The 17,514-nt window shown below is 37.6% G+C and overlaps 2 protein-coding genes and 2 non-coding genes across 8 annotated transcripts; 3 read left to right on the plus strand and 1 right to left on the minus strand.

Annotated features, from left to right (window-relative positions):
- The first annotated feature begins 1,499 nt into the window (after positions 1-1,499).
- Positions 1,500-1,571, plus strand: TRNAP-UGG (transfer RNA proline (anticodon UGG)). The gene has a single exon. It is a non-coding gene; the product is annotated as a tRNA-Pro (tRNA).
- A 112-nt stretch (positions 1,572-1,683) lies between these two features.
- Positions 1,684-2,560, plus strand: LOC110782793 (50S ribosomal protein L12, chloroplastic-like). Its single transcript, NM_001426352.1, has one exon. It carries the CDS (start codon positions 1,760-1,762, stop codon positions 2,327-2,329), a length of 570 nt encoding a protein of 189 aa, NP_001413281.1. The 5' UTR covers positions 1,684-1,759; the 3' UTR covers positions 2,330-2,560.
- A 408-nt stretch (positions 2,561-2,968) lies between these two features.
- On the minus strand, positions 2,969-11,691 carry LOC110782621 (chaperonin 60 subunit beta 2, chloroplastic-like). 5 transcript variants are annotated; one of them, XM_056843432.1, is made up of 3 exons: positions 11,539-11,691; positions 3,567-3,674; positions 2,969-3,492 (listed from the first exon to the last, which is right to left on the minus strand). In XM_056843432.1, the coding sequence occupies exons 2-3, from the start codon at positions 3,636-3,638 to the stop codon at positions 3,286-3,288; spliced, it is 279 nt and encodes a 92-aa protein (XP_056699410.1). In that variant the 5' UTR covers positions 3,639-3,674; positions 11,539-11,691; the 3' UTR covers positions 2,969-3,285. The 5 variants fall into 5 exon arrangements, 4 of the variants coding, with proteins under 4 accessions (XP_056699410.1, XP_021842480.1, XP_056699411.1 ...); XM_021986788.2 differs by lacking the exon at positions 11,539-11,691 and adding an exon at positions 3,777-4,995; XM_056843433.1 differs by having other exon boundaries at positions 3,229-3,492; positions 3,579-3,674.
- A 5,643-nt stretch (positions 11,692-17,334) lies between these two features.
- Positions 17,335-17,497, plus strand: LOC130460276 (U1 spliceosomal RNA). The gene has a single exon (XR_008920198.1). It is a non-coding gene; the product is annotated as a U1 spliceosomal RNA (small nuclear RNA).
- Positions 17,498-17,514: the final 17 nt, after the last annotated feature.

The raw sequence follows: 17,514 nt of genomic DNA on the forward strand, positions 1-17,514 counted from the left end.
TCATTGGTGGTGAAATGGTGGTGAAGTGGTGGTGAGTGGGGAAGGAACTAGAAAGGTGAAGATGAAATGTGTAAATGTGAAAAAGTCATGTGAAAAAAGCTAAGTAAGTTCAAAAAGCTAAGTAATAATCAAAAGAAGCTAGTTTAAATCATTTATACATGTGTAAATTAATTTTCCACTTTTTTAAAGCAGTTTTATTATTATTTTATTGACTTTAACGGAAAATTAAACGGTGTTAACAAAAGTAGATGATTCCATCCATTTTGAGGGACTAAATTGCTCCTTTTGAAACTTGAGGGACTAAACTACTCCTTTAATTTGGCAAAGTTTAGGGACCTCCAGACCTGTTTACTCTAAAATATGATGAATTTCTCAATGCTAAAAGTGACTGATGAGTTTGATGTTGTTGACGATACTTTGAAGCTTTGAAGGAGTACTCTAACTTCCCTTGACGGAGTTGATGACTAGGAGGTTCTCACCCTCGATCCTAATGTCATTGATTCATTGTTGAATTGCTACTTAAAGTCCTTTTTGGATAAAAGCCTTATTGAAAGTTTAAGTGAAAGTCGTGAAGGGATGGTCGCAGCTATAAAGAATGGTGATGTTTGCCACTGAGGAGGAGATCTGCAGGAGCCGTCAAAATTGAATTTCATGTACTCTGGTTAGGGGGGGGGAGACCAACTAACAAGCACCGTAAAAATTTGTGCGGGATCGAAGAGGAGGTCAATCTTTCGCTTACAATCAGACGCATCAGATGAAAATCATATTTGTCACGGCTACAACAGATCTATAGACCCCCTCGTCGAAAAAGGTTGTGTGAATGTATGTTTTTGCCCTTTTAATTGATTTCACCCCTCCCCCTTTTCACCCATCCCCTTCCTTATCCCTCCCCCTGTACTTTACGCCGGCACCAACACCACCCCTGTAATTTACACACCACCGCAATTGCTCCCATTCCGGTCTAAAATTCATCACACCCCTACCGCCGCCGCACAACTCTGTTTTTTGTTGTCTCATAATGGTATCAAAGAGGCCCACGTCGACGGCGTTGCCTCCTCGTCCATTATCGCCACCGCATAAGGTAAATTCAAGTTCACTTATTTTTTTTGGAAATTCAAATTCCCGCACGAGAATTGCGCCACAAACTATGAACACCGCGCAAACCCTATGCGCCGAAGACACGGGAGTCGGCACGAATATGGTGCGTTACCCCCTTGTCGTCGGCGCAAAGGGTGTGCGTGGTGTTCATGGTTTGTGGCTCAATTCTCGTGCGCGAATTTTGTATGGTGGACATGAGAGTGACACACGGATTTTGCATGGCTTCCATGTCCACGGCGCACACTTCCATGTCTTCCATGCACAGAATTTGCGCCATGGACATGAGAGCCATGCAAATTTTGTGCGCCACTCCCATATCCACCATGCAAAGTCCATGCGTGGGAAATTGAGCTGAGTATTACATAACAAATAAACAAAACAGAAAAAACCGTCAATAAGTTGGGCATTTGGTCTAGTGGTATGATTCTCGCTTTGGGTGCGAGAGGTCCCGAGTTCGATTCTCGGAATGCCCCCGTTTTTTAATATTTTCCTAACATTTTCTTTTGTTACGGAAATAAAATCCAGTAAAGCCATATAAATACCCTATCCCACAATTTTGTTGACACTCATATCTTCATTCTTCACTCTTTCCCCCCCCCCCCTTATCCTCCTATCTAATCCTCTCATCTCTCTCCTCCTCTTCCTCCAACAACAACTAACAATGGCAGCAACTACAACAATGGCAACCCTCAACCTCCCTTCTCTCACCTCCCACCCAAACTCCTCCACTTTCCCAAAACACCCTCAACCTCTGCAATTCCCTTTCCGTACCACCACAAACCCTATTTCCCTCTCTTCCACTCGCACCACCCGTCTCCGCCCTATCGCCGCTGTCGAAGCCCCGGAGAAAATCGAACAACTCGGAACTCAGCTCTCCGGCCTCACCCTTGAGGAAGCTAGGGTCCTCGTAGACTGGCTTCAAGACAAGCTAGGAGTCTCCGCGGCGTCGTTTGCTCCCGCTGCCGCTGTTGCTGCCCCTGGCGCTCCTGCCGACGCCGCACCCGCTGTTGAAGAGAAGACGGAGTTTGATGTCTCAATTGATGAAGTACCCAGCAATGCAAGGATTTCAGTGATTAAGGCTGTTAGGGCATTGACTAGCCTGGGGCTGAAAGAGGCGAAAGAATTGATTGAGGGGTTGCCTAAGAAATTGAAGGAAGGTGTTTCTAAGGATGATGCTGAAGATGCTAAGAAGCAGCTTGAAGATGCTGGTGCTAAGGTTTCCATTGTTTAATTTTGAGTAATTTTCAATTTTGTTTTTGTTTTTGTTGTTGGGAGTTGTTGTAATTTGGTAAATGTTGGGGTCACTAAAATCTTTTGTTGCAATTTTAGCACCTTTTTATTAGATATATAAAATTGGGTTTAGATGTAGTTAATTTGTGGTTTTTTAATGTTTGTTTTTTTTATGCTGAAAAAGGGTTTAAAAGATGAATGGATTATTGGATATTACATAAATGTAGATCCAATTTTGCAATTATGTGAGTAATACTATAAATATAAAATATGTAATTTGAGTAAATTACATGTTATTTGCATTGCATTTGTGAAATACGAAGTACTCCGTAGTCAGTTAGGTGTATAGAATCAGATTAGGGATTGTGTGAATTGTGGGTGGTTACTGGTTAGTCGATCAACAATGGCAACCAGCACGAATACATTGCCACATCCCATCATCATAGTACAGCCCATGAGTCTGCCTCCCACCCTTCTTTAGGATGATCATCCATTCAAAAACAAATAGATGTGGAATTTAAATACGGTTTTTTCATGAAATGTCCCCGAGGTTTGCCAAAATGCACCAAATACCCTCGCGTCTTTTGAATCACATAATATACCCCTATTTTTCCCTAAGTTTGCACCAAATACCCCTAAACCGATCTTCCGTTAGTCCTCCGTTAAATCATGTTTATAATTCACCAAATACACCTAATTATAAACCTATTGCACAATATACACCTATTATTAAACTTATTTGCACCAACTACCCAAATTGCTTTTAAATTGCAGAATTTAATTCTAACGACTAGTTTGCATTTCTAATTTTCCTAGCAATGAAGTAGAGCAGTTTGTAACAAATTTCCAGCAATAAACCGGGATTATATTCCATAAAAAGCTGATTAATTTGCATAGTAGCTTTACAAAAACTTGAAAACCTTGAAGTTCTCGTACTCCACAATCATTTTCTTAGCATCAGTAACAAAATAAGGTGAAATTATAACCACGGTCAAACTGCATCCTTTCAACAACATAGAGACCGTTCTCATCACTTTTTCCTTCTTCAAGAGTCGCAACACCTTTTCTTCCAACTTTGCTCATTGCTTCAGCAATCATACTCCCCACTTCACGGTTGTTGCCAGCGCTGACAGCTGCTACATTAGCTAGTTCACTGTCTTCTACCTGCAAATGATCATTTATGCTTACTGGTAACTACACATTCATAACAGTTAGCATACTCAAAAAGGGTAAATTACCTGTGATATTACCTCTTTTGACATCAACTTGAGCTCAGCTACTAATGCTTTAGTAGTCTTCTCAATACCCATGGTGATCAGAACGGGGTTCGCACCCGCTGCAACCACCTAGCCAGAAAAAAGGGAAAAGAAAAACTCAACTTAAATATGTATTACACACGCAATCATTGAATCAAGTGAGTCTCACAAATAGCATCTTCATTAAAGAACCTTAACTCATGCGATTAGACCTTGTGCAAGAACAACAGAAGTAGTTGTCCCATCTCCAGCATAACAACATTGGATCGTCTGCCTAGAGTGCTAGAAGAAGATATGGACACCAACGAGGATAGCTAGCATTAGAACACCAGACCAACTATTTTCCAGTAAGTCTTCGAGAAGTTCCAACTCTAAGTGATTTAGAAACTCAGGAAAGTATTTCAGCTCTCACAACGAACATCAACAACAGTCGAGTAACAATAGAAAAACCCAAACTTCACATTAAATTCCATCTCAAACCAAAACTTCACAACCTCTCCCCCCATAACACAAGCTAGTTCCGAATTTCACATCCAAAAAAAAGTTTCTCAATCACCCATATTCAAACTAGCATCTCAAACCTACAATTTTGACTTCATTACCCATGACACTAAATATAACATCATTCACCCACTTACAAAACACAATTCGAAATGCACCCACCTCGAACTCGAAAACGTAAGTATCATTACTAGCTAGCCACTACAAAAACAATTCCTAACAAACCAAGCTACAGTCATACAAACAAAATTGAACCAATTAAGAAAATTTTCAATGCTTACTAAACACTCCTGATCTAAAAACAACTTGAAAGAGAAGAACACCAAATAATTGAATTACAAAATTAATCCATAAAATCAAATTAAACCAAAACCCAATTAAAATCAAAACTGAGAGCCTTTCTATATATAAGAAAGGGAAACATCAGAGTCAATGGTTGTATCATCATCATCTTCGTGGTAACTGGTAAGAACAAGCTTCTCCTTCTTCAAGCTCAGTCTCTTCTTCCATCTCTGTCTTATTATTATTATTACTGCTAAATCTGTGCTCAAACCCCTTTCTTCCTAAAGAAATCATCTCCAAAACGCGAAACGTTTCGATTCACAAAATAGTATGCAGCCTTTTTACAATTCCCCAAAAAACAAAATCACAAATTCTCGAACACCGAAGGAGATTGACCGCCGCAGACCAGAGCGCAGGACGAAGAACATGGGAGAAGAGAGAGAAAGAGAAGAAGTTTGATTTTTTTTTTTTAAATTTATGTCGAAGAACATCATTAAGGGCAAAATGGTAAACTGCAGCTAACGGTGGACAAACGTCCGTTAACTCTAAGTGCATCTCATGAACATTACGAAAAATTAGGGGTATATTATATGATTAAAAACACGCGAGGGTATTTGGTGCATTTTTGCAAATCTCAGGGGCATTTCATGAAAAAACCGATTTAAATATTGAAATAATCCAAGTATAAATTATAATGCTAAAATTAATATTGAGTGTTAAAAGGGGAGATTGAGTGGAAGAGGCTAATTAATATATGGTTACTAACTTACTATTGGTGAATTAATGTTGAATGAGGAAGATGGACTGAAATAGGAGTTGGAGTTGTAAACAAAAAATAAAATAAAATAACCGATTGATGGAAGGAGTGATGACACGTGACTTCTAATCAACTAGGGTTTCGCCTTTTAAATATTATGTATATAATCTATTTTAAATCTCAATACAGTTGAAAAAGAAAGATACCAATTTGTTTTTCAAAAGCTAATAAATTTTCAAAATGGCGTGAAGTCATGTCAGAAGAGGTTAATGCAATGTTTGTCAATAAAATTTGGTATTTGGGATTGTTTTATGTGTCAAAGAACTTAGGGGGTGTTATTTTTTTTTATTTTTTTGATAAGGAAATAAAAATAGGCGGACTGCCTAGCTCACCTTTCCCGGTGACCCATCCTTTCGGATGAAATACAGGCTACGAGATGAAGAAACGAAATCGAAGACAACAAAGATACTACATTCTAACCTCAAACTACCCAGCCCCGGTTCCAAGAAAACTTGGTAAATAGACTACAAATAATAAGTCGATCGATACAAGATAAACTCTTCAACCTCACCGATAATCGAAAGCCCAAACCCAATACCTAAACTAAATCATTGAAAATCTACCAAAAAAACAAAACAAAATTTGAAATAATACAAACCAAAATAAGAAATAAAAATAGTACAGATTTACAAAATTATAATACTCAAGCTATTTACATAACTGGTTGGAGAAGATACAACAAGAGGTTCGGAATGGCGACGGCAGCAACAACTACGGAAGCGGCAGTGACAACAACGACAACGACATCGAAGCCGGCGGCGACGACAATCTTCACGAGATGGGGGTAATTTGCCTAGGGCGAAATGTAATGTCCGACTAGGACAAATTTATTCCCCCAAGCCAACAACCACAAAAGATAGAAGGATTTTCTAAGAAAACAATCGACTAGATTGAGATGTTTTTGCTTGACCACCGTCTACATTTCTATTTTTTTTGCTTGACAACCGACTAGATTTACCCCAAATGAGAGTTGAAGGGTAGACTAGCAAATTTGTCTAGATATGAACAAAGGAATTTTCTTTACATGTTGTCTAGATTAAGCAAAGAAAAATCCTTGATCTACATTATGAGGGAAATGGCTAATAAAGGTGATCAATCTCCAAAGACCCGACTGAGGGAGATGATGAGGATCGATCACCGAGGCTGGATAATGAGAAGGAAGCAAGAAGAAGACTAGGAGGGCGGCTGAAATTTTAGGGCTTTATTTTAGATCTAGATTTTTTTTTCTTGTTTGAGGCTAGGGTTTCTAGAGAGAAGGGAGAGCCCCCTCTCTCTAGAAAGGCATTTAAGAACTTTTGGCTTTACTGAGGGGGTGTTATGTATTAATGCAGTTTTATTTTTCTGTTTATTAAATCTAATATATATATATATATATATATATATATATATATATATATATATATATAGGACCAGGTTCTGGTGAGAATCTCCCTTAAGATGAGAACTATCTTATAATGAGAACCTCTGACAACCATTGGATTAAAATAAAACAGACGGCTGAGATCATATGTTGCAAATTAAAACCGGAAGGTTCCTTTTCCCCCTCCTGATTGAACTGACATTTTCTCTCTCTACAACTCACTCCCTCGCGAATTTCTCTCTCCTCACTCGATTTCAAACGCACTCATCTCTCTCCTCACGAATTTGCTTGTGCAACGCTCAAATTCTTCACACAAATCTGCAAATCAGTTAGTAAATCAGGTATTATTCAGAATTTCTTGTTTAATCTGGCGGTTTTACTCCAAATTTCTTCTCCGAAGACTCAATTCTTCACTGCAAATTCGAGCTCAGAATCAGGTAAGATTATGCTTACAGTAGACAATTCTCAAGCTTATAGAAAAATCAGCTAAAATTTTATGTTGTTCTTATACAATTTGATGGTATGCGTAGCCTAATTTTGAATTAATTGATTTTAGTCAATTTTGTGGAGGTTTTTCGTGAATTTTCGTGGATTTGCGAACAAATTAAGTGAATTTGAGTGAATGTTGTGAATTTATTTCAATTAGGTTTTAGGCTTATAATTTTGTTACTCGTTGCTGTGAATTTACTGCTGGATTTTAATGATTCAATCGGTTTTCATCTTGACTTTTTTCTGTGAAATTCCCACGCATAAGCCTGGAAGCTTATGAACTTGTTCATGTGATGTCACAATCTGATAAGTAACTAAGTCACTCCTAAGTCCTAAAAGTAAACTAAATCTCTCTTAAAGTAAAATAAATGTCTCTTAAAGTAAATTAAATCGGTCTATTTTAAATTGTGTGATACTATTGGTTCTTGAAGTAAATCATTAAGGCTCAAAAGTAAATCATCGAGGCTCAGAAGTAAATAATTGAGGCTTAGAAGTAAATCAATCAGGTCAAAAAGTAAATTCATGCAAAACTATAACATAGGCTTGTTCTAGGTCCTGGTTGTGTAGTTATTTAAGGGTGATGCAGCCTCAGTTGCTGTTGTTGTTTACAATCTGTTGCTGCATTTTAGCAGTTGGTTTTGGCTGGGTCTGACTGCAGGGTTCGGGTTCTAAGCTTGCAGTCTGTCTTAGGGTATTGCGATTGGGTTGTTGTTGTTTTTGTTGTTGTCGGTTGTTAGTCAGTTAGGGGTTTCTTTTATTGACGTAGCCGGGCAGGGACTTCTGTGTTTTTGGCTTGTTATCGAGGCAGGACAGTAGGCAGTGCAAGATAATCATCTTCAGTCTCACCGAGTTTTTTTCTTCTTGCTTCTTGGCTGAGTTAGGGTAGATAGTTTGTTATGAACGTCAGCATTGTGCCATCTGAACTTCATGTTAGGATTGTCAAGTTAGCTGGTATTGTTTGTAGAATTGGTTGTTGGAGATGTATTCTTGTACTACAGTCTGATGATTTAATATGTCTGTTGGAGGTAAAACTACCATGTTTGTATATCTAGTCTGTTAGATTGGTTTTTATAATGGTTTCTGCTGTTTGAATTTTTTTTATGGTAAACTACCAGGTCTGCTAACTCTATGGTCCTAGGAACTAGAAAGAAATATGGGTAGTTGATATCATCTATGATTTAAATCGACTTTTAAATTAGTTTCATTTACTTTACAGAGTTATTTATCTACTTTTGAAAATGCGATGCAACTTGAGATATCGTTTATGAGATTTGCTTTTAAATTAGTTTCATTCACTTTTCTTAGTTATTTATCTACTTTTGAAAATGTGATGCAATTTGAGGTTTTCTTGCACTAAGTGGTTTATCTAACTCAAAAGTACGTAAAGCAAAAACTGAAAAAAGTAAATAGAAATGATCCAAAGTAAACAAAATATGGCCAGGTTATGTTTGGTGGGTACTGTAGATCGCGTGAAGCAAGTTGATCCGGTTGACTTTAGGCTACGGGTTTCTATTTCAGTCAGGTTGCTTGCTGGTTGTTGACCTTGGTGCACAGTCAGTGCTAAGATTAGAGTCTTTCCTGTTAGCCGTGCTTCTTGTTTCATGGTTAGCAATAATGGTGTTACTGCCTCTGAATCCATCAGAAATTTATAATGCTGGCAGCTTTAGCTCTTTGGTTAAATCATTTCACAAAAAGATATGTATTTATATTGCAAAATCACAAACACAACTCATGTTCTTTTCTACACAACCTAAGGTTGCTAACCTCATTCCCTCTCTCAAAATAAAGTTTCAGTGAAATTTGTAAACTAGAAAATTTAGGAATTAGGATCACCTAGCCATATTTAACATCTTATAGTGCCAAATCACTCGATCCAAGGAAGGAGCTAAGAAGTTTTTTATACTGCAATCTGATATAAGCCCATAAGACAATATTAGCTCTAAGTTATTAGCTCTAAGTTAAAATATGCGTGTCTTCTTTAATAAATCCGGTTTCAGTATCATAACTTCCTGAACTTGTGTAAACTATCATCTATCATTTCATTTCCTCATTACCAAATTTGTAGCTATTGTGACAGTAGTACCTGTCTACCTGATTAATAAACACCAATTTCCGTGCAATAGCTTCGAACTTTTACACGAGTGGCACATAGAGGAATTTTATTTATTTTGGTTTTCATGTATGGCATGTCCCCCTGTGTTACATGCTGCCAAGTTGTTGTGGGTTTATTTGGTACAGGTAAAAAGAAACGAAAAGATTTGGGGACACGGTAAGTCTTCATTGAGGGTGGATCTTAACAGTAGGGTCTTGGATTGTTGTGTAGGGCTGATGGTTCGGTTTTTAAGTCAACTTTGGTAGCCTGGCGAAAGTTGACTTCTTGTTTCCTGTTTTGTTTTCCAAAAGTAAACTAAATTAATCTAAAAGTTAATTAAATCTCTCTCAAAGTAAACTTAATAATAATAATGAAGCATCAATATTATTCTTCCTTTAAACCTATTAGCTCAAATGGTAGAGCACTATGCAGATGCATAGGGGATGTAGGTTCGATTCCTACATAGGTTGTCTCTAAAAGTATATGAAAAAGAAACTCAAAAGTAAATAAAAGAAACTCAAAAGTAAATCATAATAAATCAAAAGTAAATCAAAATATTTCTGGAGCAAAAAATAAAATGAAATAAAAGTAAAGTAAAATTCAATAAAAGTAAATCAAAAAAATTCAAAAGTAAATCAAAGTATCTCAAATATTATGTGGCAGCCTGCTGACTATTTTGGGCCTGCACTGTACTAGCTTGCAATTGCACGAGTTGACTCATATTGACTTGATACTACAGTCAATCATCTGAAGTTGCAACCAGATTTGCAGGAACAATGAATGCCCCGCGTGTCGCTTACATTGTGCTAGTCGTCAGTCTTTAAGAGATGATCCCAATTATGATGCACTGATTGCTGCGATATATCCAGATATTGATCAATATGAAGAAGAGGTATGCTTCTCGAATAGCTATTTGTTTGACATACTTTGGTTAGATGCATTGTAAACGTGCAACTGTCTGTTGTTTTTAGTATGGTTTCTAGTGTTTCTACCTTTTGGTAATAAAATTCTCTATTTTACCAAAAAAAACTCAAATGTAAATAATATTAACTCACAAGTAAATTAAAAAATCTCAAAAGTAAATAAAAATAAAATTTTAAAAGTATTTACCAACAGTGTCCCAAGAAGATTTGAAGGAAACTCAAAAGTAAACAAACCTACGTGGGATTCGAACCCACATATTTTGTGCATTTGCACAATGCTCTACCAGTTGAGCTAGTAGGATAATGTTTTTAAATAGAACAAATAAAAGTAAAGCAAAAACCCCAAAAAGTAAATCAAAATAATTCAAAGTAAAGGCCTCGATTACTTCTGAAAATTTGCTTAGTAACGTTATTGATGCAATTACAACTCTGAATTTGAGGTAGACTTGACGTTTTAGAGCCCTGAACTTTCTGTATAGCCCAACGATTGCAACTACACACCCTTACCCAGTCACTAACTTATACCCATGACAGAACCAGCGGACATCATCATAACCACAAAACCTAACCCATATGACACCAAGGAACTGAGATGGCCAACAGAGCCAAGACACAAACCAAGAACAGGACAAGAACTGACTTCTGAATCCCATACCAAAGCAGCCAGCACAATCCAAGCAGAACAGCATATCAGCCATACCATACCATCCAGCAGAGAGAACGACAACACATCAGAAAGCGTGGGACAACTTTGGTCATGCTGACCAAATTGCAGCACACAAATTTAGCAAGAAACAGCCCAAAAAAATAAACTAGCTCAAACAAGAGCATCAACACAACTCAACACTGACAACACAATTGCACCCTTGAAGCAGGCAACAGAACATCCAAGCCAACAGCAAGCAGACATAGCAGATCACAATACCAAAACAAAGAAGAAAAACAAGCAGCGAGGCATCATCATCAACTAAAACGACATTGTTACTACTCAAACAGACAAGTCTCTTGATCCCAAATTTCAACAGACATTGGTAGGACTCAAAATACAAACTGCATCAACATCTTACCAGAAAAATAACGCAAATGTAACCAAACTAAACGCTTGTAAACAACTTGCATATTCATGAAAGAACAAAACAAGGATTCAATGAAATCAACTCAAATCGATCAAATTTATCCAATTCGAGGAAATCTAATGCATAACCCTCATTCAAGAAAAATAAGAACAAAAATCAAGTAAAACGCACAAAATTCAATTGAAAACTCTATTAAATTAAATGAACAATTAAAATTAGAATAGAATCACCTAATAGAATGAAATTGCGAGAACGACGAAGATTGAAACTCTAAAAATACAAGTCGAGGAAATCAAAAGCAAATCCCTAATTCTAGTAAAATCAGAACGAAAAATCGAATAGAAGGCAAAAAAATTCAATTGAAAACCTAATTAAAGAAAATTAACAATAAAAAGTAGAATCAAATTCACTTACCACAACAGAATTTGCGAGAACAAGAATTGAAGTTCAACAAGAAAGAGCAGATGAGAATCTGGAAAGGAAGCGCAAGAGATGAGAAAAGAGGAGAGAGAAAGTCCAGAAAATGATGTTAAGTCTGAGATTGAGTATTGGGAGTCTGCCCCCCGAGCCAAGTGGAGCATGCATGAAGGAGTCAGACGGCCTTATTTACTGCCTTTTTAAGCAGACAAATCCGAAACCAAAGCCGATAAGATTTCATTCTTGAACAAAAATTCATTTTTTGAAAAATATGCGGGAGGAGAGAAGGAAAATCTCAGAAAAGTTGAAAGGTCATTCAGTAGAAAAATTACGAAAATACCCTTAATGGATGAATTGAGCGGGGGAAACGTGAGCGGTAGGATTGAATGGATCCGACGGCTGAGATAAGTTCTCAGTTCTCATCTTAAGGGGTGGTTCTCACCAGATCCCGATTCTATATATATATATACATATAAAGGAAGCATATTTGTTGAAGTATTAGAGCGCCACGTAGGAAATCCAATAGTTCTGGCCAATGAAAATTAAGATTTCTAATTTATTTTTGAATTAAAAAAATCGAGTGTGACGTAGATAATTACTTTGGTGCCACATAGATATTTTAATTAATTACTAATATATACAACTCTATCCAAAATCAAACACTCTAATAATTAGAAAATAAATCTAAATTAAAATTCATCCAAAATCAAACATTAATCCATTATTAGAGCGTCACGTAGGCAATCTAATGGTTTCGACCAATGAAAAATAAGATTTCGAAATTATTTTTGAATTAAAAAGTCGAGTGACTTGTAGATAAATAATTAGGTGTCATGTAGATATTTTTATTAATTAACTATTAATATTAAGCACATACAATCTCATCCAAAATCAAACACTCTAATAATTAAAAAATAAATCTAAAATGAAATTCAATCCAAAATCAGAATCTAATCTAATCTAATATATAAAATATAGCGGTTGGTATATATAGGGGTTTTATTTTAACTTAACAATTTAATAGAATCCGTGCATCGCACGGGCTAAAATCTATGTAAAAAATAAACGAAACCGCATTCGGTAGAATGGTTATCAAAAATAACTTCCATCGAAGAAAGTTATTGCCAAAGGTGTTAAAGAGATGTTATGGAAGAAGCTCCAAGGCTGGAGGGGTTGGTACTTTCTAAGGCGGGAAGGGAGGTTATGATAAAGGCGGTGACCCAATCTCTCCCTACTTATGCATGCGATGTGTGTGTTTAAGTTTCCATTGCCTTTTTGTGATGAATTGAGGTCTCGTGTGGCTCACTTTTGGTGGGGGCAAAAGCAAGGAGAAAGGAAGATTCATTGGGTTGCTTGGAAAAAGTTGTGTCGACCAAAAGCAGAGGGGGGGCTAGGCTTTCATGATTTTAAGCTTTTTAATTGGGCTTTGATCGAGAAACAAGCTTGGCGCCTTACTATGCAAACGGACAACCTATTGGAGCAGGTGCTAAGGGCGAAGTACTGCCCCAGCTCGACATATTTAGTACTCTACCGAGCTACACACGGAGGGGTATTTGGGAAGCGAAATGGGTCGTGCGCAGGGGGGTGAGGTGGAGGGTGGGGAACGGAGAAAGTGTGCGTGTTTGGTCTGACCCTTGGGTGCCAGGAACTCAATCTCGTAGGATTATTTCTCTGCGAGGTAACTCCCCGCTAGACTTGGAGGTTGGAGCTTTTATAAATCCCATTACTCGAAACTGGAACGCATAATTGGTGACCCAACTATTTATACCCTTCGAACATGAGTGTATTCTCAGCATTCCCCTTAGTGCTAGGCTACCGGAAGATAGGCTTTGCTGGGACCTTGAAAAGAATGGAGAGTACCCAGTACGATCATCTTACCGGACACTGTTGGATGATGAATGGAAAGGGGAGGAGACTGCTCCTTCGTATGCGAGACACTTATGGAACAGAATTTGGATGGTTCATGCCCTACCTCGAGTGAAGGTCTTTGCGTGGCGCGCTTGTCACGATGCACTACCTACTTGAATGGGGCTGAAGCGTCGCATACAGGGGTATGATTCAAAATGTGGGGTGTGTAAGCTAGAGGAGGAATCTACACTCCATGTCTTTGAAGGAGTGCTCACTTGCTCAAGGTGTATGGAGCGAACCCAAGTCGAGGTGGCAGCTAGGTGGAAGTGTTGCTTAGTGTTGGATTGGTGAGTGTGGGGCTTTGTATAATTTGACAGTGATGATATGCGAGATTTCCTAATTCTCTAATGGGCCATATGGGGCACGTGCAACCAGTTTGTGATGGAAGGTACTGTGACTGTGATATGTGTGTTTTATATAGAGTTTTTACCCCCGCCCCTTAGTACTTTTTGATCTCAAATGAGCTCTTCGGAGCGACTTTTAGTACTAATGTGCTCCTTGTAGTGTATTTATAGTTTCATGTTCATCATTGTAGGAATTAGCATATTTTTGTGCATTTCTTACTCATTTGAATCAATACAATGGATTATGTACTTTCGAGAGCACACACACTGAGTTGGAAGAGTTTTCGAGCAAAGCGGATAGTGAAAGAACTAGAAAACCGACACTCGTCTACTCTTTTAAACATAACTTACGTTCTACAACTACAAATGAAGTGATTCTAATTGGGTTGGATTCTAGACTTCAATAGCTTTCTAATGAGTGGTCACTCGCCTAATTCCGACGAATAACGAAGGAGATATGGCGTTTTAAAGATAGAGGATCGTGCAGTTTTACGCGCGCCCGGCGGGCGAATGACTGCCCGGCGGGCGAACGTCTGCCCGACATGCGGGAGCTTCCCGGCCGGGCGCATGCCGATGATTTCCAGGATGTCTCCCTCCGCCCGGCGGGCAGACCTGCGCCCGACGGGCGGATTTCGAGCTGGTCGCCCGACGGGCGGAAGGCTGCCCGACCAGGCGACGACAACCCAGCAGGCTTTAGGCGCGGTTTTCTTCCGGTTTTTCTTTATTTTTATGGGAAAACTATAAATACTAGGCTTCATTGTTTTTAGTGGACATCTTAATTTCTAGTATTAGCCCCTTAGTTTATTTTCTGTTAGCTTTATTTTCTCTCTAAATTAGTTCAAAACACTTAGTTTCAAATTCAATAAAAATTCAAGCTTTCTATTTCCATTGTTCTTTAATTAGGTATTGTTCTTTATTTCAATTCTTTGTTTTTCTATAATCATGTTTCCCATCATGTTAATTTCTTTGTTTATTGTTAATATGCTTGAGTAGTCTATTTTCTAGGGTTTGGGGATCTTTGAATAATATGAAGGGATATTGAATAATTGTGATTGTTGGCATTGTAATTAATTCCTATTGATTGGTTTATTTCACTATACAATTAGATTTGCGCAGGTTTAATTGTGGTAGTTATGCAATATCAAGTTAAGATTTGAGAGATGCAATTTGATGTTTAGGCTTGTGTCAATAGGTGGAATTAGAGTTAATACGTAGCGAGTGCCCGTTAATTCCAAGTCTATGATTAATATCGATTCGAGAGAGCATGCAAGCCTAATTAATTACTTTGTTGATTATCGTGATTGTTCATTGTCCTGGATTGTTATTTGTTGGTGAACTTATGCCCTAGATTCCTTAATATATTGATTCTTACTCGTTTAATTATCGTTCGTAGTCTTAGCATACAAACCACCAACCAATTCATGTTCCCAACAGTCTAGATTAATTAATTGATAGTAGAAAGAACGCCTGTTTCCCTGTGGATTCGATCCTGACTTCCCTTGCTACCTAGCTAGTGGACTTAGGTTATTTCTTATTAGGTGATACGACTTAAGCCTGTCAAAATTTGGCGCCGTTGCCGGGAAACGGTTTTATTTTCTGCTACTAATTTTATGGTCTAGATTATTTTCTTGAGTCTCGGAGAACTTCCAGTTCTTTGGTACCATGTATATATTTTATTTTCTTTAGTTTTTTATTTATTTATTTTTTTGTTTTTTGTTTTTTGAAAATAAATGGATTATTATTCTTTCCCTCAATTCGTAAATGAGCCTTTTTGGGTGTATTTCGATAGGCTAAATGATTTTATTGGTTACCACAATCTTAATCTTTGGGATTCTTGTGGTTTTGCTTATGGTGGTTTAAATGAGTATACAAGGAATGTGATAGAAAGTAGATTTAATGGTTATTTTCGAGCCTTGTCTTTGGATGATATGTGGGATTACTATATGTGGTTTGCAAGGGATTTGTATGAGCGTGAAATGGCCATTCATGTTACATGTGCTAATCCAAATTATGAGCATAATCTACATGTTTCTACCCCCTCTCCCTTGAATGCTTGTTATAATGAGGTGCATTCTAATGTTTATGATAATCATGTCTATTCTAATGACTTATCTAACCCTTGCATGGATATCAATGTTTTGCCTCATGATTCCACTGTTGCTTCTCCCGTGTATTATTGTGAACCCTTGCCCAATCTTGTTCAACCCGAATCAGAAAGCAGAGATAGCTTCTTAGAGGAATTAAGAAGATTAAACTCTGAGATTGAGATTTAGTGTATTAGATCTCAAGAGGCTACTAATGAGATTATTAAAGCTAGTAAGGCTACTCTTGAGAGATTTAGAAAAGTTCAAGAAATTATTGAAAATGATTCGAGTTGTGTTGGGGATGGAGGTCAACTGAGTGAACCCATAGGCAACCAAGAGTGGGAGGAACTTATAACAGAGGTTGAGGATGAGTTGAAGGATGATGATGTGACTGTTGGATCAATGGATGAAGGATTTGTTGAAACTGAAAAGCCATATGTTATAGAGCAAGTCCATGAGGAAGTTGAAGTTGATAAAACCCTTGTTGTTGTGTCAACCCCTACCCCTCATATTCCAAGTCCAAGAAGGGTTATTCTTAGCCCCGTTTACACCGTCTCACTCCCCTTGTCTTTCCCCATAAAACCTTTGCTTGAGGATCTTCCTCCTCCCCACGAAAATCAAAATCTCAATGACCCAATAGAGTATGTTCCTCTTTGTAAATCTTTTGCAGGTAAAATCTTTTGTAAAACTTTTCCATGCTTTATACAAAAACACAACATGTCTAAAGAAACCACATCTTTGGTTTTGATGTTTTGGTTTTGGGAAATGGGGCTTTTATCCTCACACATTTCTTCTGTAATATTGGTCATCTATCTCCTCTGTATGTAATCTTCCTTCCTCTCTCGTCTGTTACCATTCATTGGCAGGGAAATTCAAGCAACGACAAGGTGGAGGAGCTGATGATGAAAAAAATCTGATAACGAGGTGGAGACGAAGACGATCTTAACTTTTTTCTAATACCCGAGGAATTAATTTTGGAAAATCATGCCAAAATCTTGAATCTCCCCTTTTCTACTTCTCTCCTATTCTTTTCTTCTTCCATAATGTTCCTGAATCCTGGGTTGAATTGGACAATTAAAAATTATGAGAAGATTAAAGCTTCTAGATTAATGGAGTTCTGGAGATTAAAAAAAACTTTGATATTCATATTAATGGCGGCGGAATTAAACTCTCAAAATTACCACAAATTGCTAATTAATTTTATTGTATTGGGTACTTTTATGGAGTGTGTTGGGTAAGTTATTGGGTATAATGGAGTCATGGTGAAAACAAAGAAGAAAGAACTGAAAGAAGATAAAAGCTTGAAGATGAATATGAAATGGAAATTTATTGAGTTGAGAATTCGAAGGAATTTGAGCAAATTTAATATTAAAAGAAAATAAATAGGACAAATAATTTGAAGATGGTTGAAGGACATTGGGGGGGGGGTCAAATGATCAAAGACTGGAGAAAGTTGCAAGAATACCTGGTCGGGGTCAATAGGCGATCAATAAGGCCCATGGCCTAGGTTGGTGGCCTCCATTGCACATATCAGAGGGGTGCCTGCCTAACGTCTCCCCAAGTGGAAGAGCGTACGTCATAATTTGTAATAGTGGGGGCTTGAGTTCGCGCGTCCCCTTTCAAGTTACTTACAAAAC

Source organism: Spinacia oleracea, chromosome 4 (genome assembly GCF_020520425.1).
Source record: "Spinacia oleracea cultivar Varoflay chromosome 4, BTI_SOV_V1, whole genome shotgun sequence".
In the NCBI taxonomy this organism is placed as follows: domain Eukaryota; kingdom Viridiplantae; phylum Streptophyta; class Magnoliopsida; order Caryophyllales; family Amaranthaceae; genus Spinacia; species Spinacia oleracea.

What these genes read in the sequence shown, in the direction of transcription:
- LOC110782793 (NM_001426352.1), top strand. Translation starts at nt 1,760, where the DNA reads ATGGCAGCAACTACAACAATGGCAACCCTCAACCTCCCTTCTCTCACC.
- LOC110782621 (XM_056843432.1), bottom strand. Translation starts at nt 3,638, where the DNA reads ATGGGTATTGAGAAGACTACTAAAGCATTAGTAGCTGAGCTCAAGTTG. An exon ending in CAAAAGAGGTAATATCACAG is followed by an intron (nt 3,493 to 3,566) that starts GTAATTTACCCT and finishes GATCATTTGCAG; the next exon opens with GTAGAAGACAGTGAACTAGC.